The 27,233-nt window shown below is 41.9% G+C and overlaps 1 protein-coding gene across 1 annotated transcript in view; it reads right to left on the bottom strand.

The window, feature by feature from the left end:
• The window catches only part of FRMPD2 (FERM and PDZ domain containing 2), a 67,729-nt gene that overhangs the window by 31,303 nt on the left and 9,193 nt on the right, over positions 1-27,233 (bottom strand). The window contains exons 6-22 of the mRNA XM_014958057.1: positions 26,071-26,199; positions 22,752-22,802; positions 21,324-21,376; positions 20,348-20,474; positions 19,178-19,270; positions 11,655-11,719; positions 10,852-11,026; positions 9,979-10,129; positions 9,743-9,881; positions 8,742-8,894; positions 7,312-7,497; positions 6,198-6,354; positions 3,650-3,860; positions 2,617-2,720; positions 1,547-1,645; positions 330-437; positions 91-207 (exon numbers count right to left, since the gene is read on the bottom strand). Coding sequence (XP_014813543.1) covers positions 91-207; positions 330-437; positions 1,547-1,645; positions 2,617-2,720; positions 3,650-3,860; positions 6,198-6,354; positions 7,312-7,497; positions 8,742-8,894; positions 9,743-9,881; positions 9,979-10,129; positions 10,852-11,026; positions 11,655-11,719; positions 19,178-19,270; positions 20,348-20,474; positions 21,324-21,376; positions 22,752-22,802; positions 26,071-26,199 — 2,118 coding nt within the window. The remainder of the gene's footprint in view (positions 1-90; positions 208-329; positions 438-1,546; positions 1,646-2,616; positions 2,721-3,649; positions 3,861-6,197; positions 6,355-7,311; positions 7,498-8,741; positions 8,895-9,742; positions 9,882-9,978; positions 10,130-10,851; positions 11,027-11,654; positions 11,720-19,177; positions 19,271-20,347; positions 20,475-21,323; positions 21,377-22,751; positions 22,803-26,070; positions 26,200-27,233) is intronic.

The raw sequence follows: 27,233 nt of genomic DNA, 5'->3' as shown, positions 1-27,233 counted from the left end.
AGTACTACTACATCCCACTGCCCAAGAAATACCTGTGTCCAGAGTTAACTCTCAGCATCCCACAGCCAGCAAAGGCATTTGCCTTCATACCTTTGGGTTGAGAGATGATGAGCTCCACTTCGTCGGGAGAATTCTGTATGATTTTAACTGCGGTATTAAATGAAACGCCCTCGAGACTAATATTATTCACAGAGATGAGCCGTCCTCCTTAAAAAAAAAATAAGGATAAAAACAAGACAAAGCACATCTAAATAAGGAAATAAATCCAGAGTAGCTAACTTTAAACCATGAAAGTATTTTAATTCTAATTAAAAAGTAAGGACAATGACCTGGTTTGATATTTCCAGCTCTGTCTGCAGGTCCCCCGGGGATAATTGAAGCGATAAAGATACCGAGGTCTAATTTTCCTACATTTTCTCCTCCAATAATTACAAAACCTGCAAAAATGAGATAGTGTGAGAATGCAGAGGCACTGGCAGCATTTGAAAAGATGAACCTTAGTAGCACAAAAGGCTCTTACTCCGATGGTGCAAGTTTTATACATGGTCTGGAGAATGGGGAGCTCTGATTTACATGACATCAAGGTCTTGATTAGGGAGAGATTTAAACTCACATTATAATTAAAGTGTCCTGGTGACTTTGGCAATTTAAATATATTTTCTCAATAAGAATGCTTTCCTGGCTTAGGACTTTTAAAGATTCCAGCTACTTTCTTATGAAAATCATAAACTATGTGGACCTTAGTATTTAACACCTGTGGGGGAAAAATGGTATAAAAGCTCATTAGATAAATTCAAACATTGTTCTACATCATGTAGTCCAGGGCCCCTGAGGTGGGGGGCCATGTAACCTTCTGATGAGAGATCTAAGAAAATTAAATCTATAGTCGAGTGGTTTGATTTCACTATCCTGCCTCAGGGTGTTTTGTCTATTGCAGAATATATTCCTCTCACTGGTAGAATAGTTGGGTTTGGGGTCAGGATATTCCACGCAAACCTGCACCATTTAGAAATTTGATATTTAATTGTATTAACGGTCAGCTCTGAAACCTGATGGTCCTCTGAACTCATCCACAAGAACAGCATACGGTGCGATAGTGTATTATAGAACAAAAATGTTATCCAATTAAGAATCCAGAAGTCAGGAAACCCTCATGTTAAGGTTGTGTATGTATTTTCCACCCTTACAGGCGATACCTGAGAGGTTTGCAGAACATCATCTCCCCTGTGTGAGGTCTAAGATAAATATAATCACTGTGCATGTATTTCAGATACAGAACTAGACCCTTGTTCTTTTCATTCTACTCTTAGCACTACGTCCCCTTGACCACTGTGGCCTTACTTAATCCTTGGAAAAAATTGTGACCTTGGTTTATGTGCTTAGTCCTTTTCAGTCTTGGAAATTCTAAGTCCTTGACAAAGATCAGTATTCTTATTCTATAAGAAGAATGAATTAGGTGAAGAAGGTTACAATCAGCCAGTATCACTCTTAGCACCAGGATCTCGTAGTCCCAGTAACAAAAACAACATTCATGTTCCTCACTTACCAAATCCGTTCTTGGGGTCACGTTTTAGGCTGACACAAATGATTTCTCTCTCTAGACCACTTAGCGAAACTTCCTTTTGGATGGCTGGTGATCCAGGTGCTGCAGAAACAAAACGGCTAGAATAAATGCAGATTAATGCAGGGAGACAGTAGATTCAGATAGTATGCAAAACTGGGGCTTTAAAAGTTAAAAATATATTTTGTCCTTGTTTTCAACATTACTATTAGTTTTGAATCAATATAATTGGGAAGGAAGTTCAAACAAGTGTTTGGAAATTTGCCTTCTTTAGAAAAGTATGCATACAGTACTTGTGTAAGCTCTTCCTATAGCATTCCTTTCTAGGAGATTATGTGTTTATCTGCAATGTTTTTATTAAGATTAGGATATCTAAAGAGAAAGACACGTAGCACCCACTGAACATAAAGGTGATGTGGACACAAAATCTCCTGTGGGTTCCTTTGGAAACTCTAACTTCAGTCCGGTAGGCTCTTTTGACTCTGTAGGTGCAATACAATCTGTGCTGATTTTGTAATGAACACTGTGCAGTCACCATGGTGTGTTTAAAGCACAGTTGTAACTTTAAAATGAACTAACCAAATAATCATGGCTTTGTATTCCACCCCCTGCGTGTATGCAATACGGCTTCTGTTAGAAAATTAGGTGTCCGGTTCTTACTCCAGTCAGTGTTATGCAAAGGCAAGAACAGAGGAAGGATCTGGAGCCTGTGTTGTCTCACTTGTTATTAATTGGGTTGATCTCAATTGCAAATCAAATAATAATCTCTGACCATAGGAATATTGCCCCGTGTGAGAGTCCTGGGTGGACTGAACTGCATCTCTGAAGAGCAGGAGGCACTATTGGTAGAATAATTTTATCATCAAGTTCCTTAGCATTGATCCTTTTGGAAAGTGAAAGGGAAGAGCACGTCTTGCTAAATTCTGGGTTAATCCCCAGGACCAGAAATGGGAAAGGATATTCTTTAATCTGTCAGCAGAATATATTTTGGTCTCCTGCTATTGAAACAATAAATACAGAAGGGAGCTGTCTCTCTTTGTGATTATTGTACTCACCACTGATGGTGTTCTGAGTGGAGTGGATGGAGAGGTAGTCATAGCTCCTTTGCTTTCCGTTCAAATTGATGTGCATTTCCGACTGGGATAGCCCTGATGTGGACCTGCCCCGCAGGAAATGAAGACCACGTTACGGTAACGAACCAGCAATGGCATTTACTGGTGTTTAGCACTCCTCGTCCTCATGAGGCTGTCAGAGCCAAGTTGGCAACGCACACGTTTGTAGCCTTTCAAGGAGTATGCTGATTTCTGGGCCGTATTTCATTACAGAGGAGAGGTAGTTTATCCTTGTGCCAGCATTTGCTTCCAAAATTACAGCTGCCATTAGACCACTCGCATCGACTGATTTCCCCCAACCTTTTTCTCTGAGTGTGGGCAGCAGGAAAACACAGCAGAGCCTCAACGTGACTCATTTAGTCCCTGCTGCCCATTTAGACAAAACCACGTATGAAGGTTTTCCTGGTAGTTCACCTTCTCCTTGGCTCTGTTCTAACCCTTACTGCTCTAAAAGGCACTAGAATTGAGGGAAGGCCTTGAGCCTGTGCAGCTATAGTAACCGCCCACACTCGTGCATGTACCAACATGAATGAAAGGGAGAAGCTCTCCCACTGCTCTCCACAACTTGCACCTTTAGACATGGAGGAATTAATTAGGTAAGACCTGCTGAAACCCAGCATCCCCTGTACATTCAGTTCACATGCTGCCCTTTCCAGGGAAAACCCACAGACATGAAAAATTTTACTTTTATTCTTCCTTATCTTTATCCTTCTCCATAACCCATTAAGTGGTTCATTCCTGAGTCTGGTACAAATTCAAATGTCACTCTTTTTCGGGTTCTTATCTGTTAGACTGTTCTATTCCTGCCCGTGTTTGCACTGCTGCTGGCACCAGGGAGCCCCCAGCCTTTTGGTGGGACCACGATAAAGATTCCAAAAAAAAGCAGGTCTGCCTTATGCTTTGCCATAGAGGTTTGCAATGATATAGTCTATGACTGAGAATTCTTACATGTGTTTAAAGGAAAAAGCAAACCTGCCTGCCAAGATTGCTTTTCTCTCTAGTCCTGTTGTTGGTTTCCACGCTGAGGTTGTCACAAGACTTGCTCATCATCCCAGCAGAAAGGTTCTCCAGGTTGGCTGCGTAGAGCACGTTCTCCGAGCGAGAGAGTCTCTGGATGAGGGCCAGGTGTTCCCGCTGAGCCGCGTACGCGGAACTCGATTTGTCTATTTCCACAAATTTACTTTCCTCTGAATAAGAAGGGAGAGAGGGTGAGGAAAGGAAGATAAATCCACTTGATATTATCCCGTCTTTATCAGCGCTGAGGTGATTTCTGTCTAATATTTTGAATGTGCCAGAAAAAAAGACTGACATCACAGAATCACAGAATGCTATGGGGTTGGAAGGGACCTCTGGAGATCACCTAGTCCAACCCCCTGCCAGAGCAGGGCCACCCAGAGCAGGTTGCACAGGAACGTGTCCAGGTGGGGTTTGAATGTCTCCAGAGAAGGAGACTCCACCACCTCTCTGGGCAGCCTCTTCAGGGCTCTGCCACCCTCACAGGAAAGTTCCTCCTCATGTTCAGTTTTCCACTTCTGGGTGAAATCTGCTACTTGCTTAATGATGCCTGGGCTCTGCTGTGTACAGATCTGTCCTTTCAAAAGATTTTATTTCCCTGAAACAAGTGCTGGAAGAGGCATTGCTAATTTCTGTAGGTTCTCAGCTGGTGGGCTGGAGGGGGCATTTGAAGGAGGGGCGGGCAGCAGGCAATTGGAGACACGTCAGAAGGTAAAACAAGAACCCTCCTTGGTACAGGCTGGCACAAATACGGGCTTTAATTCCACGTGTATGTGACAGTTGACCTCCCGTGTGTTTTCCTAACAAATATTAGCCCTAATGCAGCTTTCTAGAGTGCTATTCTGCAGCGTTAGACCTGGGCTCCCTCTTCCCTCAGTGACTTTGATCAGGAGCATTTGTGAAGGCATCAGAAGGCTTAAATGTCCGCAGGATTAGCGCGTTGCCATGGTGATTTCAAAGTAGGGGGTTGCTAGCAAGTTTTGAAGAGATGGCGACTTATACGTCCAAACAGCGCAGCAGAAGGAAGAGTTTCCCTCGTGCAGAAAGAGCTTCATCATCTCTTACATCCCCACTGCGGGGACAACGGCAGCATTGTCAGCTACTGTCATTGTCTTCTTTGTGAAGAAGGCAATTTTTTGCCTTTTTTTCTCGGGGACCACAAGAACCTGCAGTCACACAGTTTGTGTAAGTCTGGCTGGTTTCAGTGATCTGGGGTGCTTGCAGTCAGGATTTAAGTTATCATTTTCTTAGATCTCCATCTTTTTGTTCTCTTATATATGGCATGTAGTAATTTTTATTAAGATGTATTACCACAAGCAAACGTGGCACAGGAGCCTTTAAGATTCACCGTTAGCACTCGTTTGTATGCTACAAATCACAGTCCCACTAAGTTGTGTTTGAAGCTACAGGAGCCCAAGCAACAAAAGGTGCCTTGAACCTAAATATCATCTTAGCGCCTTTTTTCATGGTAACAAGTTTGTGCAGGTGGAATTTCACTTTTCATGAAATACTTTTAGTGGGGAAGAAGCAATATATCAATCAACCTGTTATATTCCATGATGTAATTTGTTGCCAAGACTCGTGCAGTTTTACTAGAGAAAGGAGTGTCCCAGCAGAGAAGATGTGACACTTGATTCTCCTGTTGTGACTCTCTGGGTCAAATTCTTAGTGGTTGTAAATTATCATGATTCTGTTCAAGGCAATGGATGAGTCCTCAGCTACTGAAAACTCACGTTGCTCCACTGAAGTGAAGAGTGGTGACAGTTGTTGGCTCAGGCTGTTATTTCTTAAGTGCCTCAGTTTCCCAATAATGATCCTCACCCACCTTTGCAGAACCTGCTGAGAACCGTGGGTGAGAAGTGCTGTGTGTCTGCCCTGGGTTGAGCAGAACCTTGACTGAGAAACTATGGAAAATCTGAAGTCTAAGGAGGTCTTAGTCATATCTTCCTCAGACAGGGCAGAATCTAAGAGCAGAGCAGCTCCAGAGCTGGGTGGCTCTGACTGACATGCCCTTGGCTTAGTGGTTTTGTCCTGGGTTGAATCATAGGGTTGAACACCCTCCCCTGTTTTATGCAAAGATAATGAGTTAACTAAATTCAGCTCCAGGATATCTGGGCACTATTACAGTTATTCTTTGTAGGGAACATTTCTCAGGTTACACTTGGGGTAAGTTTGATACTTTTCTTTAGAATTCTCAGCAGGTTTCCTGAAGGGAATTGTTATCATGCTTTTTTTTTTTTTTTTTTTTTTAAATCTGAGTTTAGCAACATGGTTATTATCATCATTATCATCATTATTATCATCAGAAAACCCCTTTCTGCCCCCTGCACGTGCCCACTTACTAAATTGCACATGTTAAATTAGACTTACACCCCTCTAACTTCCAGTGGAGACGTTATTTCCAGCTCTGAACATGAGAAACTGAAGTGGCAGGTTCTGATTGAACACACCTTTTCTAAAACCCAACCTTGTCCCATGGCCTGAATAACGAGAGCATGTTTGTACCTCACCTGATGACGTTTGCCGAAGTTGCCTAGAGCTCATCTGGGCATTGAATTTGTGCTGGGCAGAGCAGAGGTCCAGGAGATATTTACACGTCTTTGCTGTGTCGGTGATGAAGGTGTGTTTCTTGCCACTGAAGCTGCTTTCAATCATGAATTTTTTTCTCTAAAGGTGTGTGGGGGGGGAAACAAAGCACAGCTTGCTTCATATATCAGTCATTACACCAAGGCAGGGAAAGTTCATTTGTATAATCTTGTTGGTTTGTCCAGCTGTATTTATGCCTGGCTGCCTGCCTTTTGGGTGCAATACATGTCCATTGGTCACTGGTCCACTAACCAGTTGTTAGTGAGGGGTCTGTCACTGGGGTCATAACTGCCCTGTGGGGAGAGTTAAAGCCCTTGGACATTGACTGCACTGAGGGCAGATTGATAGATCTGGTGAAATTTGGCCCTACAGATGTTAAAATGATTAAACCAATTTAATATGAAAATGAAAATATCCTCAAGGGGCAGAAGGGCCATTTTGGGAGAGCAAACAGGCAGGGAACTGTGTGATGCAGGTTGACACCTACACTGTGTGATGACAGATTGGTGTATCTCTGATGGCAGAAGAGCAGTTAGAAGGGGTGACAATCTTGTCAGCAATACTGGTTCGTTAACAGACATTAAGATACTAAGAGATGAGGATGGGAATAATGCGATCTGGGAAGAGGGAGACATGATCCCATGAGCTGATGTCGGTAGGAAAACCAAAGAAAAGAGAGAGAGAGAAGCAAAGATGAGGGGAATGAATATGGAACATGCCATAAAGAGATTTGACAGGGTCTCTGTAATGGCCAACACCAGATTATTCAGTTTTATAGTAATTTGCCAGCGTTGGCAAAAAACTCCAGAACTAAACCTCACTAAGACCTGGGTATGTTGGTATCCACCCAGAACTAAACCTCACTAAGACCTGGGTATCTTGGTATCCAGATCCAGCCTTCATTTTGGACTGTTTTCAGGAAGGACTTGCCTGTACGGAATGAGTCTAATTCTGGCTTGAATACACTAAATTTATCAAAGTGACAGAAGGAGAGTAAAGTAATAGAGTGGAGAAGAGAGTCACTTGGTTCCAACTCACATGAGCTGAAATTCTCTCTGTTTCGCGCCACTGGAATCTTAAACTGGCAATTCTTGTGTGATTTTTCACCTCATACACAATGATGCCTTTGGCACAGATTCCCAGGATGATGTCCCCTCCTGCTCCCTTCTTCTCTTGGCCCACGCGGTAGAACAACACTCCATATTCTGGGAGCTGCTGAGTCACCTTGGAGAGAAAAAGTGCATTTACCATGAGTTACAGAGTTTGCTAGATTTTACCTCAAAGTATCTCACCTAAATGTACTGGAGACTTTTGAGAGAATTTCACTGCCCCAGAATTCCCTCCGGTGCCAAACTTTATAGTTACAGCTTTCTGTGGTGCTCGCTGAAGTTAAGGTAGAATCCCCAAATAACTTTTTTAACTGTGAACAGAGATTTTCTGACCAAAATAAAACACTTTTAAGAAGATCTGTTTTTCAAAAACTATCCAGAGCACAAATGTTCAGGTTCTGAAAACTGGGGCATCTATAATCACTAGCTGAATCTGGGTTTTAATTTTTAATCCCTTTCATATTTAGAATATGCACGTTCTTGCCATGGGGGCTATCTTTCTCACTTTGGATGATGAGTTGGCTCCTTCTACAGACTTATTCATTGAAACAGATACGAACAAAGCTGCTTTTCTTCATTGGATTTGGCACGCATGATGGGACTGTCATTAAGGTTAAGCTTCAATCTATTTCTTCAATTCCACTGACAGCCTTACATGAGGAACTAACATAATTAAACAGCAACAGGACTAAAGCGATGCTATAAATAAAAGTATGTGGCACTGCAGCAAAAGCGCTACTGATATTTATCCATTATCTAATCCCTCATATTTTTCATTTGATGGAAAGCAGAGAAGTTTGGTGGAGAAGGAGCTATTAGGAGGAAAAAATTAAATCCCACATCATCATGACATCCTAGAGCCCTATAGAAATAGTCACGTGAGAAAATACTTCAGGTAACTCCTTCCTCACTTCCAGGGCTCACAGATATTTTTATACAAATAATCACTACATGTTTAGAAAGTGGCTGAAGAGCTGCTGTAGTTTCAGAAGTCAAGAAAGTGCTTATTCCCATTTTCATAATCATCTCAAATTCAGTAGGTGTGTTTATAATCATCTGGAACCCAGATATGTTGGTAACATGCTGAAAATTCGCATCAGCCTTTAGGATATTGAAAATGCCCTGAAATGTCCATGAACTACCACTGAAAGGAAACCTGCCATGTAAATGTGATGTAAGTTGTTTAGTGACAGTATCTACAGCAGAATAAAATTCTGAGGGTTTTGTTGACTATACAAATTTGTTCACGTTCTCTAAAATCCACTGTATCGGGCAAGAGGGGAATGGTGGATAATGGTAAACAGAGAGAGGCTTTCTATCTTGAGATTAATAAATAATATTTGGGGTATGGCAAGATACCTTTAAGAATTCCAGTTCAGCCTCATCCTCGAATAGGGACCGATTCATACGATGTAACTTCGCAAGCTCTCGCTGTACGTACGCCAGGGTCATCTTCTCTATTCGGCTCGCTGGGATGTAGTCTTCAACACGAAAATAGCTCTTTCCATGCATCTTTGGGGGGGAAAAAAAAAAAAGAGAGACAGGAGCCTTTTGTTCTTTCTTGACTTTTCTTATTTGGTGCATTTCCATTTTCAGGGTGACCTCTGTGTTGAAGTCACCCTGTTGCCAAGTCCTAACAGAAGATGGGGAACAGCAGGTAGTGTCCCAACAGCCAAATGTTCCTCTTGCTCTAAGCACACTCTACTTCTCTGCTCAAAGGGGACAACAGAGGTCCCTGCAGGCACTTAGAGTTGACAGCTACAGCTGCATCAGCACAACTGGCAATGGGAGACCAGAGTGTCGGTCTGGACCTGACCAGATGGATCAGACCACTCAGAGTTCAATTAATAGAGCTGCACTGATTTGCATAGCTGAAGATATGGCTGAGAACACAAATGGGTATTTTCTGTACACTTCAAAACTAGGGTAACTCGTTCAGATACACCACCAGTGACCTTCCTGTCTTTGTAGTTTGTGGATCTGAGTCCACACACAAAATTCTGGAGTGTTTATTTATTTTTCTCTTCCACGTTTTCTAATCTTTTTAAACCCCTCTGTACATCCAAGCTCTGCCCATGTTGGAAATTTTCTACAGATTTTCTGGAGTTTCTGGGCTATGTTAGCAATTATGAAGGACCAAGAGTCTTTCATCATTCGCCATATTTCCTGCCAAATTCGCCTGGCTTGTTACTGCTCCTTAATCAGGCAAATCTTGTCATTTTTTAAATTAAATCTGAAATGGGATTACTGAAGGACTTAGCTGAAATTATGTGCTATTCACATTTCTTCTTTAAACTCTATGTGACAAACAAAAGCTGTTGAGAGAGACCAGTGAGAAATGTGGTATTGTTTATCCACACCTCAGCAGCGTAATTGCCAAGCTCTGCCTGTAACGCCAAGGCGCCGAGTTTCAGGGCAGTCTCGTCATTGCAGTACAGTCGCTCCTCCAAAATATCTTTTCGAAGCTGCAGGTAAAACTGATGCCTCGTCAAGCCGTGCCTGGAACACAAAAGGGTTTAGGGACACAAAAGGAGCCTTGAACAGTCACCCAAAATGCTACCATTTTTTCCTGGAGTCAGCAGAACCATGCACTTACTGGATAACGTTAAAGTGGTTGACAAAGAATTTTATCCTTAGAAAGAGTGTGAAATTAATGATGGAGGTTTTCTTCTTGGGTTGGTCGTTCCAGCCCTCTGGGGCCACTTTGTAGAGTTTGGTCTCCTCATCCAAAAAGAAGAATTCTTTACCTGAAATGAGAATTTGTGGTTCTGTGATAAGCCTGGAGATACTTCAGTAGCTCCAAGTTCTGCTGTCTTCATTCAGGGCATCACTAGCGATAAAAAAATAAAATAGATCATGGATGTCAGTTGAGATTTACTTCTCTGTGCTATGGGCTAACGGATTTCTTCTTTGGCGAAGAACTTGGTGTGTAATTTGGGATCAGAGTTGTTAGATGCTGGATTGGTGTGGTATCTATGGAATCACTCAGGAGTCGATGGGGTTTGCGTTCTGCTCACTCATTGTAATCCTCGTGCCCTACACTCAAGGTGGGCTTCTCCCTGGTGCCTCAGCCGTGCTTACCATCAGAGATGGGCTGGGATGATAGGGGTGTTGTAGATCAAATAGCTCAGCCTGTGCTCCAACTTCTAACTAGGAACAACATCAGTCAGCCTTCCCAGTGCAACGATCCCTGGAATTTCTGCTGGAGCTTTATGGGTCAGTATTATTCCAGTGCAAGGCTGGGACACGGGCTTTTCTGCATGGGACTATCATCCAGCAAGGGTGAGGCACAGTACCAGGGTAAACATGCTTTACCTGAGTGCAGTACTGTTTAAACCAATGGACTTTTCCTTAAGCTTTGGGTCTGCTTTCATCTGAGGATCTAAAGGAATGTTACTGGAATTCATTAATAAAGTGACTACAGAGGGGTTGAGAGAGAGAACTGTCATAGTTAGCTGTGTCTCGTTACCTTTCAGGTAAGCCAAGCCAAAGTAGAAATGTTCCACCAAGTTTGCATACGCCACCACGGTGTTGAAGACATCTCTTGCCTTGGACTTGATGTCACATTGCACCTCAAGGCACTGCCCGTTGAGTAGAATCACATTGAGATCCCTTTGGGACAAATAGGATTTCCCTTTTTTAGTCTAAGAACGTGTAACAGAAAATGAAGAATGAGTGCCAAGTACAAGCCATGCATGTTCCACAGCGTTTCCCTACTGACACCCCATAGTCTCCTGTCTCTGCACAAACTGAAGGATTTGGTGCTATTCCCTGCCTCCTTTCTCCTAAGTTAACATCCCAAATATTTCTAATTCTATAAAACCCAGGGCATCCCAATAAAACAGCTGAGCGTACTCAGACTCTACAATCACCAGGGTTATTTTAGATTTGAGGATAATTCCAAATTTCCTTTGCCCTTACTTTTCCTGCTGTGTGCTGTCAGCCTTTTACCTTATCTAAATTAAACGTAGAGGGTGTGCCTGCAAACTGGGGGAGTCCAATACATTGGCACTTGATGTCACGGTGTATATTTGCTGTATAATCTTTGTCTCAAAAGTCCTGTGCCATAGCGAGCATTTTTGGCTGAGAAGGATAAATTAAGCTGTTTTCACACCAACTGAAATAACTACCCAGCACTGAGAATTAAATGCCCTCCTTTCAGATCTCAATACCTCTGCAGGAACCCTGCCTTGGTTTGGGAGGAGGGCAGGGCAGTTGAGCCCCAGCTAAAAGCCACTAGATTGGGTCTGAGTTCTTGATGTTCACACTTACCACAATGGATCCAGGCAGCTGTAAGGTCACTGGTGGTTCACTGGACAAAATAATAAATTCTGGACCTGAAAACTGTAAGGAGGCAATTTAGAAATTTTAATAAATGTCTCCTTAGTGTAATGAAGATCCTAATGACCAGTACCAACAAAACCCATTTCTAAATTAAACGTAGAGGGTGTGCCTGCAAACTGGGGGAGTCCAATACATTGGCACTTGATGTCACGGTGTATATTTGCTGTATAATCTTTGTCTCAAAAGTCCTGTGCCATAGCGAGCATTTTTGGCTGAGAAGGATAAATTAAGCTGTTTTCACACCAACTGAAATAACTACCCAGCACTGAGAATTAAATGCCCTCCTTTCAGATCTCAATACCTCTGCAGGAACCCTGCCTTGGTTTGGGAGGAGGGCAGGGCAAGGATGCTGGGTTGAGCCCCAGCTAAAAGGCCACTAGTTTGGGTCTACGTTCTTAATGTTCACACTTACCACAATGGATCCAGGCAGCTGTAAGGTCACTGGTGGTTCACTGGACAAAATAATAAATTCTGGACCTGAAAACTGTAAGGAGGCAATTTAGAAATTTTAATAAATTATGTCTCCTTAATGTAATGAAGATCCTAATCACCAGTACCAACAAAACCCATTTGTGTTGATGTGTGTGCTGTAGCTGATTGACTTCAGTGTCTAATACGATAATATTCAGTGTCTAATAACAAACTTCTCTCTGTTTGGGGCCTCTCCTGTGTGGACTCTCTGGGGTCTAATTAGGGGTAAGCTCATGCTGAAGCCTTTTCTTCTCTAAAGGCCCTTAACCAAGATTCATTTCCTTTGCAAGGCACCTATTTTCATGACAATTTCTTCTGAGAACTTTCCCCTTTGATTCCCAAGTTCCTAGGAAGGCAGTCACAGACCTGTACACACACACACTGATTTCACACCTCTCGCTTCCATAGGGAACCAGACTAAAATGCAGAGCTACTTTCTTTCCTGTAATGAGGGTTGACTGATATTTCTTAGTAGCAGATCTTGTATTGTTTTGCTTTAACTACAACGAACTGTAACGGCATGAGATGCTGCTTTTTCTGGTGAGCATCTACCACAAAGAATTTTGCATATTGTGTTTTTTTCAGGTTCTCCTATGGGTTTAGATCCTTGAAGCAGACAGAAATAACTCAGTGTCTGCAAGTGAAAACGATAATATTCAGTGTCTAATAACAAACTTCTCTCTGTTTGGGGCCTCTCCTGTGTGGACTCTCTGGGGTCTAATTAGGGGTAAGCTCATGCTGAAGCCTTTTCTTCTCTTAACCAAGATTCATTTCCTGGTAAGCTCATGCTGAAGCCTTTTCTTCTCTAAAGGCCCTTAACCAAGATTCATTTCCTTTGCAAGGCACCTATTTTCATGACAATTTCTTCTGAGAACCTTTCCCAATTGATTCCCAAGTTCCTAGGAAGGCAGTCACAGACCTGTACACACACACACTGACTTCACACCTCTCGCTTCCATAGGGAACCTGACTAAAATGCAGAGCTACTTTCTTTCCTGTAATGAGGGTTGACTGATATTTCTTAGTAGCAGATCTTGTATTGTTTTGCTTTAACTACAATGAACTGTAACGGCATGAGCTGCTGCTTCTTCTGGTGAGCATCTACCACAAAGTATTTTGCACATTGTGGTTTTTTCAGGTTCTTCTATGGTTTTACATCCTTGAAGCAGACAGAAATAGCTCAGTGTCTGCAAGTGAAAGATGTGGATCCTTCCAACCATTATCCATGATCTTGAGCCGTTTACATCTTTTTTTTTTTTTTGAGAAAATTTGGGATTGTTTCATAATACTAGTATTGTCCTATCAAGAGGGATAAGTGTTGGGATCCAGTGTCTTTGTAAATGTCCTTTTTTTTTTTTTTTGGAGAAAATTTAGGATTGTTTCTTAATACTAGTATTGTCCTACCAACAGGCAACGTGGTTTTGTATCACATACAAAGAGGGACCAGCACTTTGTTGTAACAGTTGCTGGACTCCTTCTGAGGAACTCAATTATTATCTCAGCAAAAATCATATAAACTAAGTTTATAGGTAAAAAGATAATTTTCTGAAGTATCTAACTGAAAATTGATGAAAGTTCTGCCACGGGTCAGCCTTGAGCCTGTGAGCTGGGAGCAGCTGAAGGGACTCCCCAGCCTGAAACCTGTCCCTTCTGCTCCCTCAGCAGAAAGCTCCATGGGCAGCAGTGCTGTGGAGATTCCTGTGACAGTTATTTCTGCATTTTTCTCATCCAACTGCCAAACAAACATCATCCTTCCCATTTAACAGATTCCTACAACAAGCCAGGAACTAGAAATGGACCTTTAGGTGAACTACTAGTCTGGCACACTCCCTGCTGGCCTTTGCTCTCTGCCCAGGCAGACACCATAAAAAATATTTAAGTCCTTTGAGTAGCATTGACCAGTAAGTGTTGGGGTTCAGTGTCTTTGTAAATGTTCTAGCTGTTCTGGAGCTCCTGTCAAAGTGGTTGATGAAAACAGTCCATATGGTGGTTGATGCTTGCAGAAATCACACATGTAGCTCAGAGAGGGTTTGATATAAGCTTTAGCTTAGTCTTTATGGACAAGAGCTTTCACTGCCTTCAGTTCTGAGTTATCACAGCTACGTCATGCCCGATCTGGAGTCTGTCAATTTAGAATCCTCATCTAATGAGATGACTCAGTAGCTAATACACGCTTCGCTGGCGAATGACAACTGGATGAGAGGTTTCTTTAGTGATATTTACATTTTGAAATCAGCTTATGCATTTTTCATTAGTCACCTTTTCCTTCCTGTGGAAGAGACATTTCTGCGATGCAGCGGCTGTGGTGTAGTCCTTTGTAGACACGGAGAAGGTGGAACCTAAGCTGAGCAGGTTCTGCCTGCTGTTCTTTTGAGTCCCACCAGGGATTTCTTCTACAGCACTGACTGACCTTCAAAAGAAATGTCATAGTGAGCAATATATACAGCGTACAATCAAACCAACACTGACCTGGGGACAAAGAGCTTAAGGGACATTGACTGGCAGGACATTATGAAAACCAAGGCAATGTCAATTATAAGTTGTTAAATGTTTCTTTACAGAAGAAGAAGAAGAATTCAACAGGGATAATATTACTGATGCCCTTCATAAATAAATCTAAACTCTGCTGTAATTCAATAACATTATTACTGATGCCCTTCATAAATAAATCTAAACTATGCTGTAATTCAATAACATTATTTTTTTAGTTTGGTTGTTTTTTTTCATTTGGTGAGACAGCCCTAGCTGCTTTAAGATTGGCTTTTGGTTGGTTGGTTGGTTTTTTTTCTTTTGGTGAGACAGCCCTAGCTGGTTTAAGACTGGTGAAGCCAACAGGCAAAAAATATAGCCTTATGCCTTTCTGGGAATTCTACAGAATGAAGTCAATTCCTCATTTCTTCTTTTCTGAAGAAAAAAAAAAGCTTCAGAAATCCCTAACATTTGTTGTTACATTATTCAGAATTTTCCAGTAATTGGAACAGAATTATTTGAATGCAAATTCATTAGCATAAATTACTGTCTCAAGGACCTGAGCGAATTTTCAATTTAATTAAAAGAAAGATGTGTGAAAGATCAGAAAGCTGTCTTTATACTATATTTTTAACCTCTAAAGTAATGGTATTTTCCACACGAGCCCCTGGGAAATTGTTTCCTATGGGAAAGGGCTTGCTGGAAATTTGGAGAAGAGAGTTCATCTTTCAGCAGAGGAGAGGAACATTCTCTTGGCAGCATGATTTTAGATCAAGATACCCAGATTAGTAGTCAGAGGCATGGCAATTGCTCCAAAATACTCAGTAAATGAATCTTCTGTTCCTGATATCGTTGCCGGGTGTGTGTATATCTTGATGTCTGTAAGGAGAGGAACATTCTCTTGGCAGCATGATTTTAGATCAAGATACCCAGATTAGTAGTCAGAGGCATGGCAATTGCTCCAAAATACTCAGTAAATGAATCTTCTGTTCCTGATATCGTTGCCGGGTGTGTGATGTATATATTGATGTCTGTACACCCAGATATATATGTATGTGTGTAGGTAGACAGGGACTTCTTGCTTTACAAAAGCTATCCTGCTTGTAGCTCCTCCTTATTGCAGGTTCAGATGTGTACTGGGGAATCTCCCATTGCTCAGATTATCGTGGCTGATTTATCAGGAAGTTCAAACTGTTTACTTGGGATACGTTTAATTGGGAGTTGATCTAAATGGAGCATTTCCTGGGGGCCCGAATTACTCGTGTCACGGTTAAAAGAAGAAACTCCTGTTTAACTGGGTCAAGAACTCAATTTAAATGGGATGTCTGTAGGGATTACGGGGTGCTTAACTATGGGATTCTGGCCTCTGTGGTGCCTAGAGGCTACCAGTGCTTACACCTCTTCTTCATGTGGAAACAGCCATGATTACAGCTGCTCTACGCTAAAACCCCGTCTAGAAAACTCTTGTTTGGCAACGGTGGTGTTTCCTTGGCTTTTGAAAAGGAGTTAATATGGGTTGTGCAATTCTCAGCTGTCCTGGTCTGTGTCCAGAGGGCTGCTGTACCTGCCATGGCTGGAATGAGGCTAATCCCCACGGCAGAGCAGGGTCTTTGCTGCTGGTGTCCCTGGGTTACCTATAACTCTGCAGCGAAGGGCTGCATGTGGCTGACAGGAGAGAGACAAATCCAAGAACTGAGAGGGAAATGCAAATAATCCCCTGAAAATGATGGATCGTGCACGTGGTCTGTCAAAACTGCTGGAGGAGGCATCAGGCCTCTGCTAAAGTGATAGCAAGGCAGGACTGGATCTAAAATCTGAGCGTGGACAAACGCAGACTCTGCAGAAAGCCTTGCCAGTGACAGCAATGACTCTTTGTACCTTCTCAGCATGTTTTTCCCTTCCAGGCTCTCTGTGGAGCTGGTTCCCAGCAGTTCCAGTGGCAGGGAGCTGTTGGTACTTACCTCTCTGGTTCTGATGGAGACACGCTGGGGACGGGTGCTCGGGGAGGCCAGGGACATCTGGCAGGACAGGGTGGGAAAGAGCACGGGTGGGAAACTTCAATGGGCTTGTTTTGCATGGATTGATCAGGGGCCAGAGCTCCATCTCACTGCAGCGTTTGGACTTTCACTTGGAGCCAAATCGTGTCTAGGTCAATCTATTCTTTAAATAGGCATTTTCTGATAACGGCATCGCCACACTGGGTGTCTGCTTCACGTGGTAATAAACCAGCTTCTGTCTTTTAGGAAGAGGAGTTTTGATTACCTGTTTATGAAGAGCTTGTAGCTGCTTTGTGTCCTTGACCCACTAAGGGTGGGGTCCCATGACCTGTGTGTCTGTGGAACTCTCCCTGGAAGGAATAAAGAGCATTTCACAATTGGAGCAGAGCTCGGCATCAGATCTTGGGACAATTACAACAAGGAGGAAATTTAGACGGGTCACTTCCTCTCCTGTGTCCTCCCTTGGGCATGATAAATGGCTATTTGATAAGGCTGAGTAAATACCACACCAACAGTATTCCCAGTTCTTCAGTTATTGTTTCTTCCTCTTCAGAACCCTTCAAGTGAATGTAATTTGGAAAATATCCGTGTAGGTACAATGGCTGTTATTTCCGTATGTATGGGGGTAATTTGTGAAACAGCTTTTGCTCTTCAGAAATCACCCCTGGTATTCTCTGTTCTTCTATTTTCAGGCATAGAATCAGAGCAAAAAAAAAAGCAATGAAACTTCTCTGGCTTAATCAGAGTAGGATATAAAATCACTGAAATGAAAACTGCAAATATCCCATCGGTTATTTGCCACATTAAACCTATTGTGACTGTTTTTACATCCTAAGAACCTGATGGGAATATAGGATGGTTTGTGAGTCGTTAGCAAATAAGATTTGTGTAATTTTTCACCTTCAGTCACCTCTGCTGCTATGGAAAGGATAGGCATTGCTTTGTCCAAATACATGCAGGGTGAAATTTAGAGGTGGAACCTAAAGGGATTATGCAGCTGGTAGTTTTATGAACATTTCTTCTAGCAGTAGAGATGTTTTAAATCCTTTAGGGAAGGATGGGAAGGTTGAATTTTTCTTTCCTGGGATCATTTCATTGATCTTGTTTGAAGAATTGCATCTCAAACTATTATAAACGCAGAATGATAGAGGTGATAAGATGAGCTATGGGGAAGTAATCTTTTAGGTCAGTTTTTTCTCCTAATAAAATATCCACGAACTACACCCTGAGGCCTCACTCTGAATTCCACCATGAAAACATGACATTGAATTCTAGTGTACTGACCACCAATAACATTTTTAAAAACTAGAAAATCCACAGTCACATCGCTAAAATATGCATAAACATGGGGTTTTTTTCAAGCTGCAGATGGTAGAGACAAAATGTGAGATTTAAGATAAGCCAAACACTCAGGGCTGGTTACCAAAGCTAGGATTTGGTCCTGTGTTCTGAAATGACGTGCTTTTTAATGAGAAGGCCTTGCAAAATTCCCTGTTTGCACTATAGGTTTCACATAATTGTATAAATATACTTTGAGAAGCACGTAAAATTTCCCTTAGTTGTTCTGTCTCAGGTGTTATGGCAGTGGGACAAGTTGGCTGGTTTTAGTGGCCAGACTGTTGTGCTTTGATCACAAACCCAACACATTCCTCATGTTTAAGTAACATGTGGCCCTCAAAGTAGATGATGCTGGAGATGATTACAGTAAAAGAGCTTCTGAAGTACAGTCTGGATAGAGATATTGATCCCCCTTGACAACCTCCATACTCTGCTAGGTGGTAATATTTCTTTTCAGAGAAGAATGCATTTTTCTAATACTTCTAATGAAAGAATGTCTGCAGCAAGCAGGCTCTCACATTCTGTGGTTTTGCCTGCATTTACAAAATCCTGAGTACGAGTAGAATCCTGAGTAATTTCAGTGGAGACTGACACACATAGATTCACTGGAATGAGCCTTTGTCGAGTTTATAACCCAAATTTTTAAATAAAGGACATGCAAAACAGGCTCCTGAGTTCACCTTCACTATGTGCCACATGTATGTGCCATACAGGGAGCAGCTGTACTCTCAGGGTTTTATTGCTGCTGATATTGATGGCAATTCTGGAGCTCCAGAAAAGCAGCTTTCAGGAGGAGAATATCAACAGCAGTTGTGTGAGTAACCTCACCTTCCCATCCTTGGGGCCAGGCTTTGTGTGGGATCTGCTGAACAGCTTCACCTGGCAAAGGGGGCATAAAGCAGGAGAGAGGAGATGGTGCTGCAGGGTAACCAGGGAATATATAGCTTTGCAGTAGGACAGAAGTAGAAAGAAATCCAGTATAAAAGGATCTTTTCTAGCAGAGATATAGCTCCCTAGTCACGGAGCCACAAGTGCATTGGAGTACTCTTCACTGGCCATACAGGGGTGGTCTCACATCTCGGGAAAAAAAGAGCTAAGCACATAATTCATAAACATAATCTTTCAGGAAAATCTTACCTCTCCTGTGACCTCGGTTAGACAGGATCAAAGACGTACTCTCAGAAATACTGTTAGAGTCACTGTAATCCACAGAGAGTTGTCTGTAATCTTCTGTTGACCGACTGTAATTCATTAATCTGGATCCTTTGTCTGGAAACAGAAAGGAAATATGGTGATTCACGTACTTTAATTATAAATCATAGTATCTGCATGGTAATGTACATAACATATGGCTTGACTAATTATTATATAGTCCATGTCTGTCTTTTAACCCTGACTACAATTCCTTAAGAACCAGGGAACGCTTGGTGACTTCATTCTATTACTTTCATACTCTTACTCTGATCCAAAATAGTTCCTATAGTTCTCCTCAACCATTCCAAATAAAACAAATATCTTAATTCTGTTCTACATGTTTAACTGAAAGTACTGATTTGCTGAATTGGAATTGGATTTTTATATGCCTAATGTTGAGCATGTCCAAGAAAACCCTGCATAGCTTGGGCCAACCTTCCCCTTCCCCCAAAATCAGAGATTTCTGTTGAGGTGAACAACACAGTATAGAAACTAGAAAAAAGAACTATCTGAACCTGAAGCCCACATTTAGTTGCAGTTAGAGAATTACTCTGAGGGATAATAAAATCTTGATCATAGTCAAATGAAATGTGAAATTAGTATATGCTGGTTTATTTATATAGTGAGCAGGATTTGGCCTTGTGTCTTGCAATCACTCCAGCAATCCATGTGTGTATTTATCAAACACCTTTTGACTAGAAAAATGCAACTAAAATCAAAACGAAACCACAAATCTTTGCGTGAATAATCAAATAGTAAGGATGAATATTTATTCCTTAATGGCAACAGGATAACTTCACAGAATCCCACTCTTTACCTTTGAAAATACACTGGAGTATACAAAGCACAAAAGCAGTTTTGGAAGTAGGTTTTTTTTTATGCAAAGTGCTTTAAGACTCATATCTGTGCAAGCTGATTTGTTATCGTTGCTTCACAGCCCTCAGTCTACTGTCCTTTGAGGAAATAAGGAAGAGAAACCTCGCTGACTTGCCTCAGAGTCTTTCCATTAAGAAGTCATTTATATGTAAAGCAATAAATATCCCGTCCAACCCTACATGTAATCGCTACAGCATGAAATTAAACAATTCACCTAGCCTGGGAAAGGCTGGCTGTGTCCTTATTAGAGCCTTCAGATTGTAAGTCTTTCTTTACCTTGGTGAAAATTCATCTGGGAGGAGAGCGGCGAGGTGTCTGATATTTTCTCGTGCAGCCTTTTTCTTATCACATGGCTCCTGTGGAGCTGAGAGGCTGCGCTGTCCTCGGCGGCCACTCGCTCTACCTGGAAGACAGAAGCACTGCAAGTTAATGTCACACCACGTGTGGACTTCAGACTCTCATGCTGATGTGATCCCTGCCCTCCCCTGATTTGCTTGCTCTAAGTAACTTCATCCTCTCAGGCTCAAAGCAGGGTTGAGTTTCGATGGCTTCACGCTCTCATAGGACCTGTGTTGAAGAGGGGACACCCTCTGGTACAGGGGGAAATAGAGTAATAGAGAGCACAAGGGAAAAGTTTGTATCAGAACTTTAGTGCATACTGGTTGAAAACAGCAAAAAAAAAATATTTGCAATGTGTTTTCTTCCAGTTTCGTTCAGCTTGTCAACAAAAAATGTTTGTTGATATTTGGAATGTTGAAAAGCACTCAGGTGCTCACTTATTGAAGACTTCATATCTTCAGGCTTGATTGCACGGCAAATGTTGAGTTCCACTCAAGGATGATGAATGACATTCTCAATATGATGTAAATGTGATTTCTTTGCATTTCACAAGGAAAGTCTGAAACCAGAGTAGCAATGGGGGAAATCTTTTCTCTTGTGGAAAGTCCATTCCTTTGGCCAACATGAAGTCTCTGTAAAGGTTATGAGTGCTTCAGTATTAACCAAAGAAATGAAGATACTGTAAGCACAAAAGCTGGATTTGTATCATTTCCCAAGAACGGCGTGAGAGATGGCTTCATTGCCTCATTTTCTTTTCCACATGCCCACCCAGTTTCCTGCTTAGAGCCAAATCTCACTTCCTTAATTTATAAAAGCATTAATTTCAGACAATTGCTCACCTGTATCCCACGCTGCTGCTCACCTCTCTCACCAAAGAAAAGAAGATTAATTAGAGAATGAGAGTAGTACCTACCTCACCAACACTTCCCAGAGCAAACTGGACCATTTTCTTGATGTAGACATTTGCTGGTAAGCAAGCAGATTCCCTCTGATGTGCCTCACATGCTTCCAGAATTGATTCAGGAGAAAGTCTTTTATGTGGCAGATCTTCACATAGTGTCAGCAAGAGCATGTGTAACTGGTCACTCAGCTGGAGGGACTGAGTTGAGATGGAGATACCGTTAAATGACATCTCCCAGTGGTCTGAAACCCTGTGTAAACTGGGACCAGGAATTCCTGTAAGCTTTTCACCCTGGGTGAGAAATGGGCACTGAATTCCTTTAGGCTTTGGGAGAATTCCAGACAGGCAGCATAACAGCACTAAACGGAGCCTCTGATGGGATCCAGGATGGACCTGGAGGGAACTGGAATCTACAAGGAGGGGTATCAGCCTGTGTAGGGGCTTCTTGGTCACAGACAACAGCTCAGTCTGCTCCACAGCTTTGCTAATTAGACTGGGAATCTTAAAGATTTATGCAAGTAAGACATGTGGCAGCATTAGCTTCAAAAAGGTGAGGAGTTACACCAGCCAAAACTGTTGCCATAGAGACCAGATACTTAAATTTTATAGTCATTAACTTATAGTGCCTTTTCTTTTAGACCATGAATACCCATGAAGGGGAGGTCAAATGTACTAAAAGCTTGTGCTTTCCAAATCAAAAACATGCAATCAAAAGCATGGGTATAGAAATGAAGCAAAATGGGTGCTACAAATCTTTGGAAGGATTCTGGGTAAGGAAGAAATGCAAAATTTTAAACTAGCAGAGAAGCTGGTAGTTTAGAAGTTTAGAAGCTCAGAAATCAGGAGAGTTGTTTAGTTTTATTCTAACATCCCATTCTTTGTAAAAGCACATAGCCGTGCACAGCACCACAGTCATGCTGGCATGATGTTTTTCTTTTAGCCCTTTCTATCTTAGAATCATAGAATCATTTATGTTGCAAAAGACCTTTAAGATCATCGATTCCAACCATAAAACCTAACGCTGCCAAGTCCCCCACTAACCCATGTCCCCGAGTGCCACAGCTACACGCTTTGAATACCTCCAGCAATGGGGACTCAGCCACTTCCCTGGGCAGCCTGCTCCTTATTCCAGCCTTGGAAGAAATAATCTTCACTCTTAAAATCAAGGTACAACTCATTTAATGGAAACAATTCTGGTTTTTGAAGAAAAAGGAAAAAAAAAGGAAAGGAAAAGAAAAGAAAGATGAGGTCTATCTAAATTCCTGATTTGGATGAACAGGTATTTTTGGTGAAGTCTGGACCTCGACACAACTTTCCAATTCTTTCTAGAGGTCCAAAAGATAAAGCCCATCTTACTGAGACTTCAGATTATGCCTCTTAATCTTTGAACCTACCATTATTATAAGGCAGAATAAAAGAAGAAAACCATATTTGTGTTACTGGCCTGGTTTGGAGGAACCTGGTAGTCTGCTGACCAGTAGAGTGTCATTCCTAAGGAATACACCAACATCTGTTAAAACAGAGAAGAAAACCTTTAATGAAGTCAGCATTAAATACAGAAAAGCCCTGTAGTGTAGAGAAACCATCTTTTTGTGTCTTTTACTAGAGGAAACATATAGAAAAATCCAATAGAGACTCTTGGTTTATGGGCTGGAGAGCAGGCAGTGAGGGGCTGAACCAGGCTGCCCTCTATCCAGTGGTGCCACGAGCAGGCAAAGAAATTTCAACTCCTTAGTTTTGAAGTTTTTCCAGTCATGTCCAGGAAGAGGATGACTGGAGTAATTATTCCAAAGCTTGGTGTTTCTGCGTAGTGTCTGAGCGATCCGCGATGGGGGAGTCTGACACCGCGTGTTCTGCCTGAGGGAAGGGTGCACTGGTGAGGTCTGGGTGATATTTAAAATTTTTTGGTAGCCAAGTGTTGTATCTTACTATTGTCACAGAGAGACTCATTTGGGAGGGAGAAGAAAAGTAAATTGTTAACAAAGGGGAACATATTTCTGATGTCCTGGGATTGTTTCCACTCTCGGATGGCATCGATACTGCAGTCCTGGGATTGCAGTTACAGTATCTGTCAAACATCGTGTTCCAGACATACTCTGCCTTTCTGTGGGCCTTTACAAATCATAAATTTCTGCAGACCTTAAGGACTGATTATCAGAATTGGTTTTGATGTTGACATACATGCAAATGTAATGGCAAGCTGCAAGATACCTGTAAATCTTTCTAACTGTAGCCTAATGTGTTTAGTGTTATTAGAAATGGAGTTTGGCAATAGACACCAGGTCTGTTGCATTAATACGTGGCACTGTCAAGATATATTTTGTAATATAGCTCACCTTTGTTATTGTGATGTGCTGGTTTTTACTCTGCCTATGGAGCAGTTCTGGTGCACTGAAAGGGACAGCTTCTGTCTGAGACGCCTGGGTTTGGAAGGACAAGTTTCCTTCGGGTGACAGTAGCACTGACCACGGGCAAATCACACAGACAGCAGGCTCTGAAAAAAAAGGTGGAGAAAATAATGGATTTCTTAGTGTTGAATTCCCTGCGCTCAGAAAGTCATACTGCTGACCAAACCATCACTGCAGTTTCCTGGAGACGTACCCAAAGGTCAGTGGAATCATGTCCGTTTATGCCTGGCTGACTTTGTCAGCTGGAATTCAGTGATGGTTAGAGACTTGTCTCCTCTCCTGCATCTTTTCACACATATAAACAATATATTGATTTCAATGGGTTTCTGAAGCCTAAGGGAAGGCACAATTATATCCCACGTGCAGATTCTGGAGATGTTGACATTTTGGGGAGATCTTTTCTACTTACAAACACAAGTTAAGTGGATTTGACCAAAGACATCCAAGTGATTTCATAAAAAATATTCATCACAAAAGCACCATGAAAAGCATCTAAGATAAATCTTACTTTAGAAAGAGGAAAAGCTGCATTAACTATGGCAATATTTAGATACAGAGTTCTTGCAAATAGAGGTAATTTAAAAAAAAAAAATGTTGGCTGTTGAACCACTGTCTTCAGTCTACACTGTGAGAACAGAAACCATTCAGATCTCCACAGCAGAGGAACTCAGAAAAATGCCCTAAATGCTTTGGCATTTTAGCATTTAAAAATTATATACTGAAAAATGGCTGCTTAGGTGTAATGCATGACACCAGGCAAATGGATGGTAAAAATGGGTAAAATGTTAAGCTGGAAATTCATATACTCCCAGGGGATTCGTATAGCCAGAGGACACAGAGACTCAAGACTTAGGGACCACTGGTATTTGCAAGTTGTGGTTTTTACTTCTTTAGAAAATTAAAGGTCTTCTAATAATCAGCTAGCCTTCTTTCTTGCTCTTTCCTTATTTATTTTTTTTTGTAGTATTGTAGTTTATATACAACTAGCACATGCCAGAAAAAATAGACTGTTTTAGAAACAGCCAGCTTGTACGTTAGCCTCAATGGAGATCACCTGGCCGTCTGTAATGTTGGCCAGCCAACTAGTCAGTGTACTTGCCCAACCAGCCAGTGCCCAAACACACTGGAAATACTGCTCTGGCAAGTGGTGCTGACCATCACCAGGTCTGGCAGGATTTATTATATCAAGCACACATCAGAACTAGCCCTGAGAAGAGGCTGGTTCCAGAAGGAACATAGCTGTGATTAAGAGATATGGAGCCAGAAATAAGTCTTAGTCAGCTGGGAGGATGCTGTGCAGAGGCGGTTCACCTTCAGTGCCCTCTAAGAAACTGGAGCACTGGGGATTCCACTTCAGAAGGAGTCTAACTTGGCATCACTTCTGGCCTTGAGCTCTCTAGAGACATGTTTGAGCAGCCTTGCATTTAACCTACAGACCAGCTTGGTTTTACATCCCTACTTGCTCTTGTTTTACTCTTCATCTTCTGATCATAATACCCTAAATTTATGTGGTGCAGCATAAGGAATGTAGGCTGATTATCTCAACTCAGTAGACATCCAACAAATCGTTTTTTTCTTTTTTCTTTTTTTAAAACAAGAGATTAGGAGAGCATAGTGCCAGTTTAGTGTCTGGTACAGAGTTAATTAGCTGTGATGAGCCCGAGCTGAATCTATCCAGGTGGGTTTCTTTGGGCTGCACTCCTTTGCACATCCCTTGTACATGTCTTGTCTGGGCTGTTCACTAAAAAATAGAGAACTGATGGTGTAGTCAACCTGTTACAGTGTTCCAGTCCATTAAAAACTAGCTGGTAATAAAAGTTCACCCCTCAAGCTATAGGAGAAGCTACACATCATTTGTTTGCAGTATTTGGTATTTTGATTCTAGGTGCTCATGAGGTAAGAACTCAGCTCCTCCATCCTGCCCTCAAAAGTAATATATGTTGTCATAACACTTCCCAAAATGTAAGAGGTTGTTGCTCAGCTGTGCTCTCTCGTACAGCTGGCCTGTTGGCAAACATTCACCATCACGACTTGCCAGCCATCATGATAAATCACATTATTATCATCGGGGATAAAAGTTTCTTTCTACCTGAATGAGGAGCCATGTGGATTTGCCTCTGTCAGTACATGAAGGACATGATTTTAGCTGACACTGCACTTTCTGCGTGTGTGTTATTCAGACTGTAGGAAGGACTTTTCTGTCCTGTTCCACCATGTACAGTTGTACTCAAATGAATTCATATCTGATGTGTAATTTGGGAAAAAAACAACCCACACCCTCAAAAGAGCTAAAATTACTCAAGAATGAATTTCCAACAGTAAGAACTGTAAGAAGATACTTTTCACCTCACCTTTGTGAAGGTCCTCCAGAAGCTGCACTGTGGCCAGGTACAAGAGTGCCCATATTTCTTCTTCCTCCAAAGGGCTTCCTTTTGCCCAGAGGACCTCGGCCAGTGTCACACAGGAACTGCTCATGCCTGCTGCAACAGAAACCAGAGTTCGGACACTATAAAGTAGACTAAATTGCTCAAAGCAAATCGTACTGATTACAACTGTACCCTTCTCTCACAATAAGAAATATTTTGTGAACCATCCTGCTGCTTAGTTCACCAAAAGTAGGTATTGTTCATCCCTATCCTAATTGGAGTAAGAGGAAATAAGGGGGACTGAACGAAGTGACTCCCTGTAATCTTTTTCAGCCCTTTCACTCATCATTTGAAACTAATCACAAGATTCTGTGGGGCAAATAGTTTTAGCTCAGGAGATCCTTCATGAATATGTTCAGACTTTGTGAGTGGTTACCTGAATGGCAGGGCACTGATTTTGCTGCTTCATTGGGTGCTCTTGTCTATAGAAACGTGGCAGAGGTGATCTAAGAGAAAGAGTCCCAAACCAAAAGAGATGCATTGGAACAGGAAAGGTTTATAAACACATTCCAACAGAGCAACTGAGTTTCACTCGTTGCTCAGCAGTGATCAGTAAAAGCTTGTAGACTCTTCCTGAGTTCACTGATGGGATATGTTCTTGGTCAGAACATGTGGTTCATCCATACAAATGTATATATATAAACTTGCTTTGTTTCACTAAACTAAGTTAAAAGATGATTCACTCTGTGAGATGTTGAATAGCAATTTGGTGGCTTCCAGCAGACTGTCCCACCTGAGGGGTAGGTACACAGGACCTGGTGCACTACAGAGGAACGTTGGCCCACACACTCTCCCTGTTTCGTCTCAGCTGCAGTGCAGCATCAGATCATCTAGAGAGAGGCATCTGTGGTGAATCACAATAGTCTTACCTATTGGAAAAGGGCTTTCCTCATCCCAGCCAACTAGGAACTGACTTGTGACCTGAAGTAGCAAGGCTTCTTTTCCTCCAAATGTTTTATCATACTAAATATTGCCAAAGAGGTTTTGTTAGAATCATAGAATGGTTAGAGTTGGAAGAGACCTTAAAGATCATCGAGTTTGCCCTCTTCCTGCAGTAGAATTTACTGTGTCTTACAGCTGATTTCTTT

Source organism: Calidris pugnax, unplaced genomic scaffold, assembly GCF_001431845.1.
Source record: "Calidris pugnax isolate Ruff unplaced genomic scaffold, ASM143184v1 scaffold352, whole genome shotgun sequence".
Lineage (NCBI taxonomy): Eukaryota > Metazoa > Chordata > Aves > Charadriiformes > Scolopacidae > Calidris > Calidris pugnax.
Note: the sequence above shows the minus strand (reverse complement) of the source record. Positions and strands in the feature narration are given on the sequence as shown.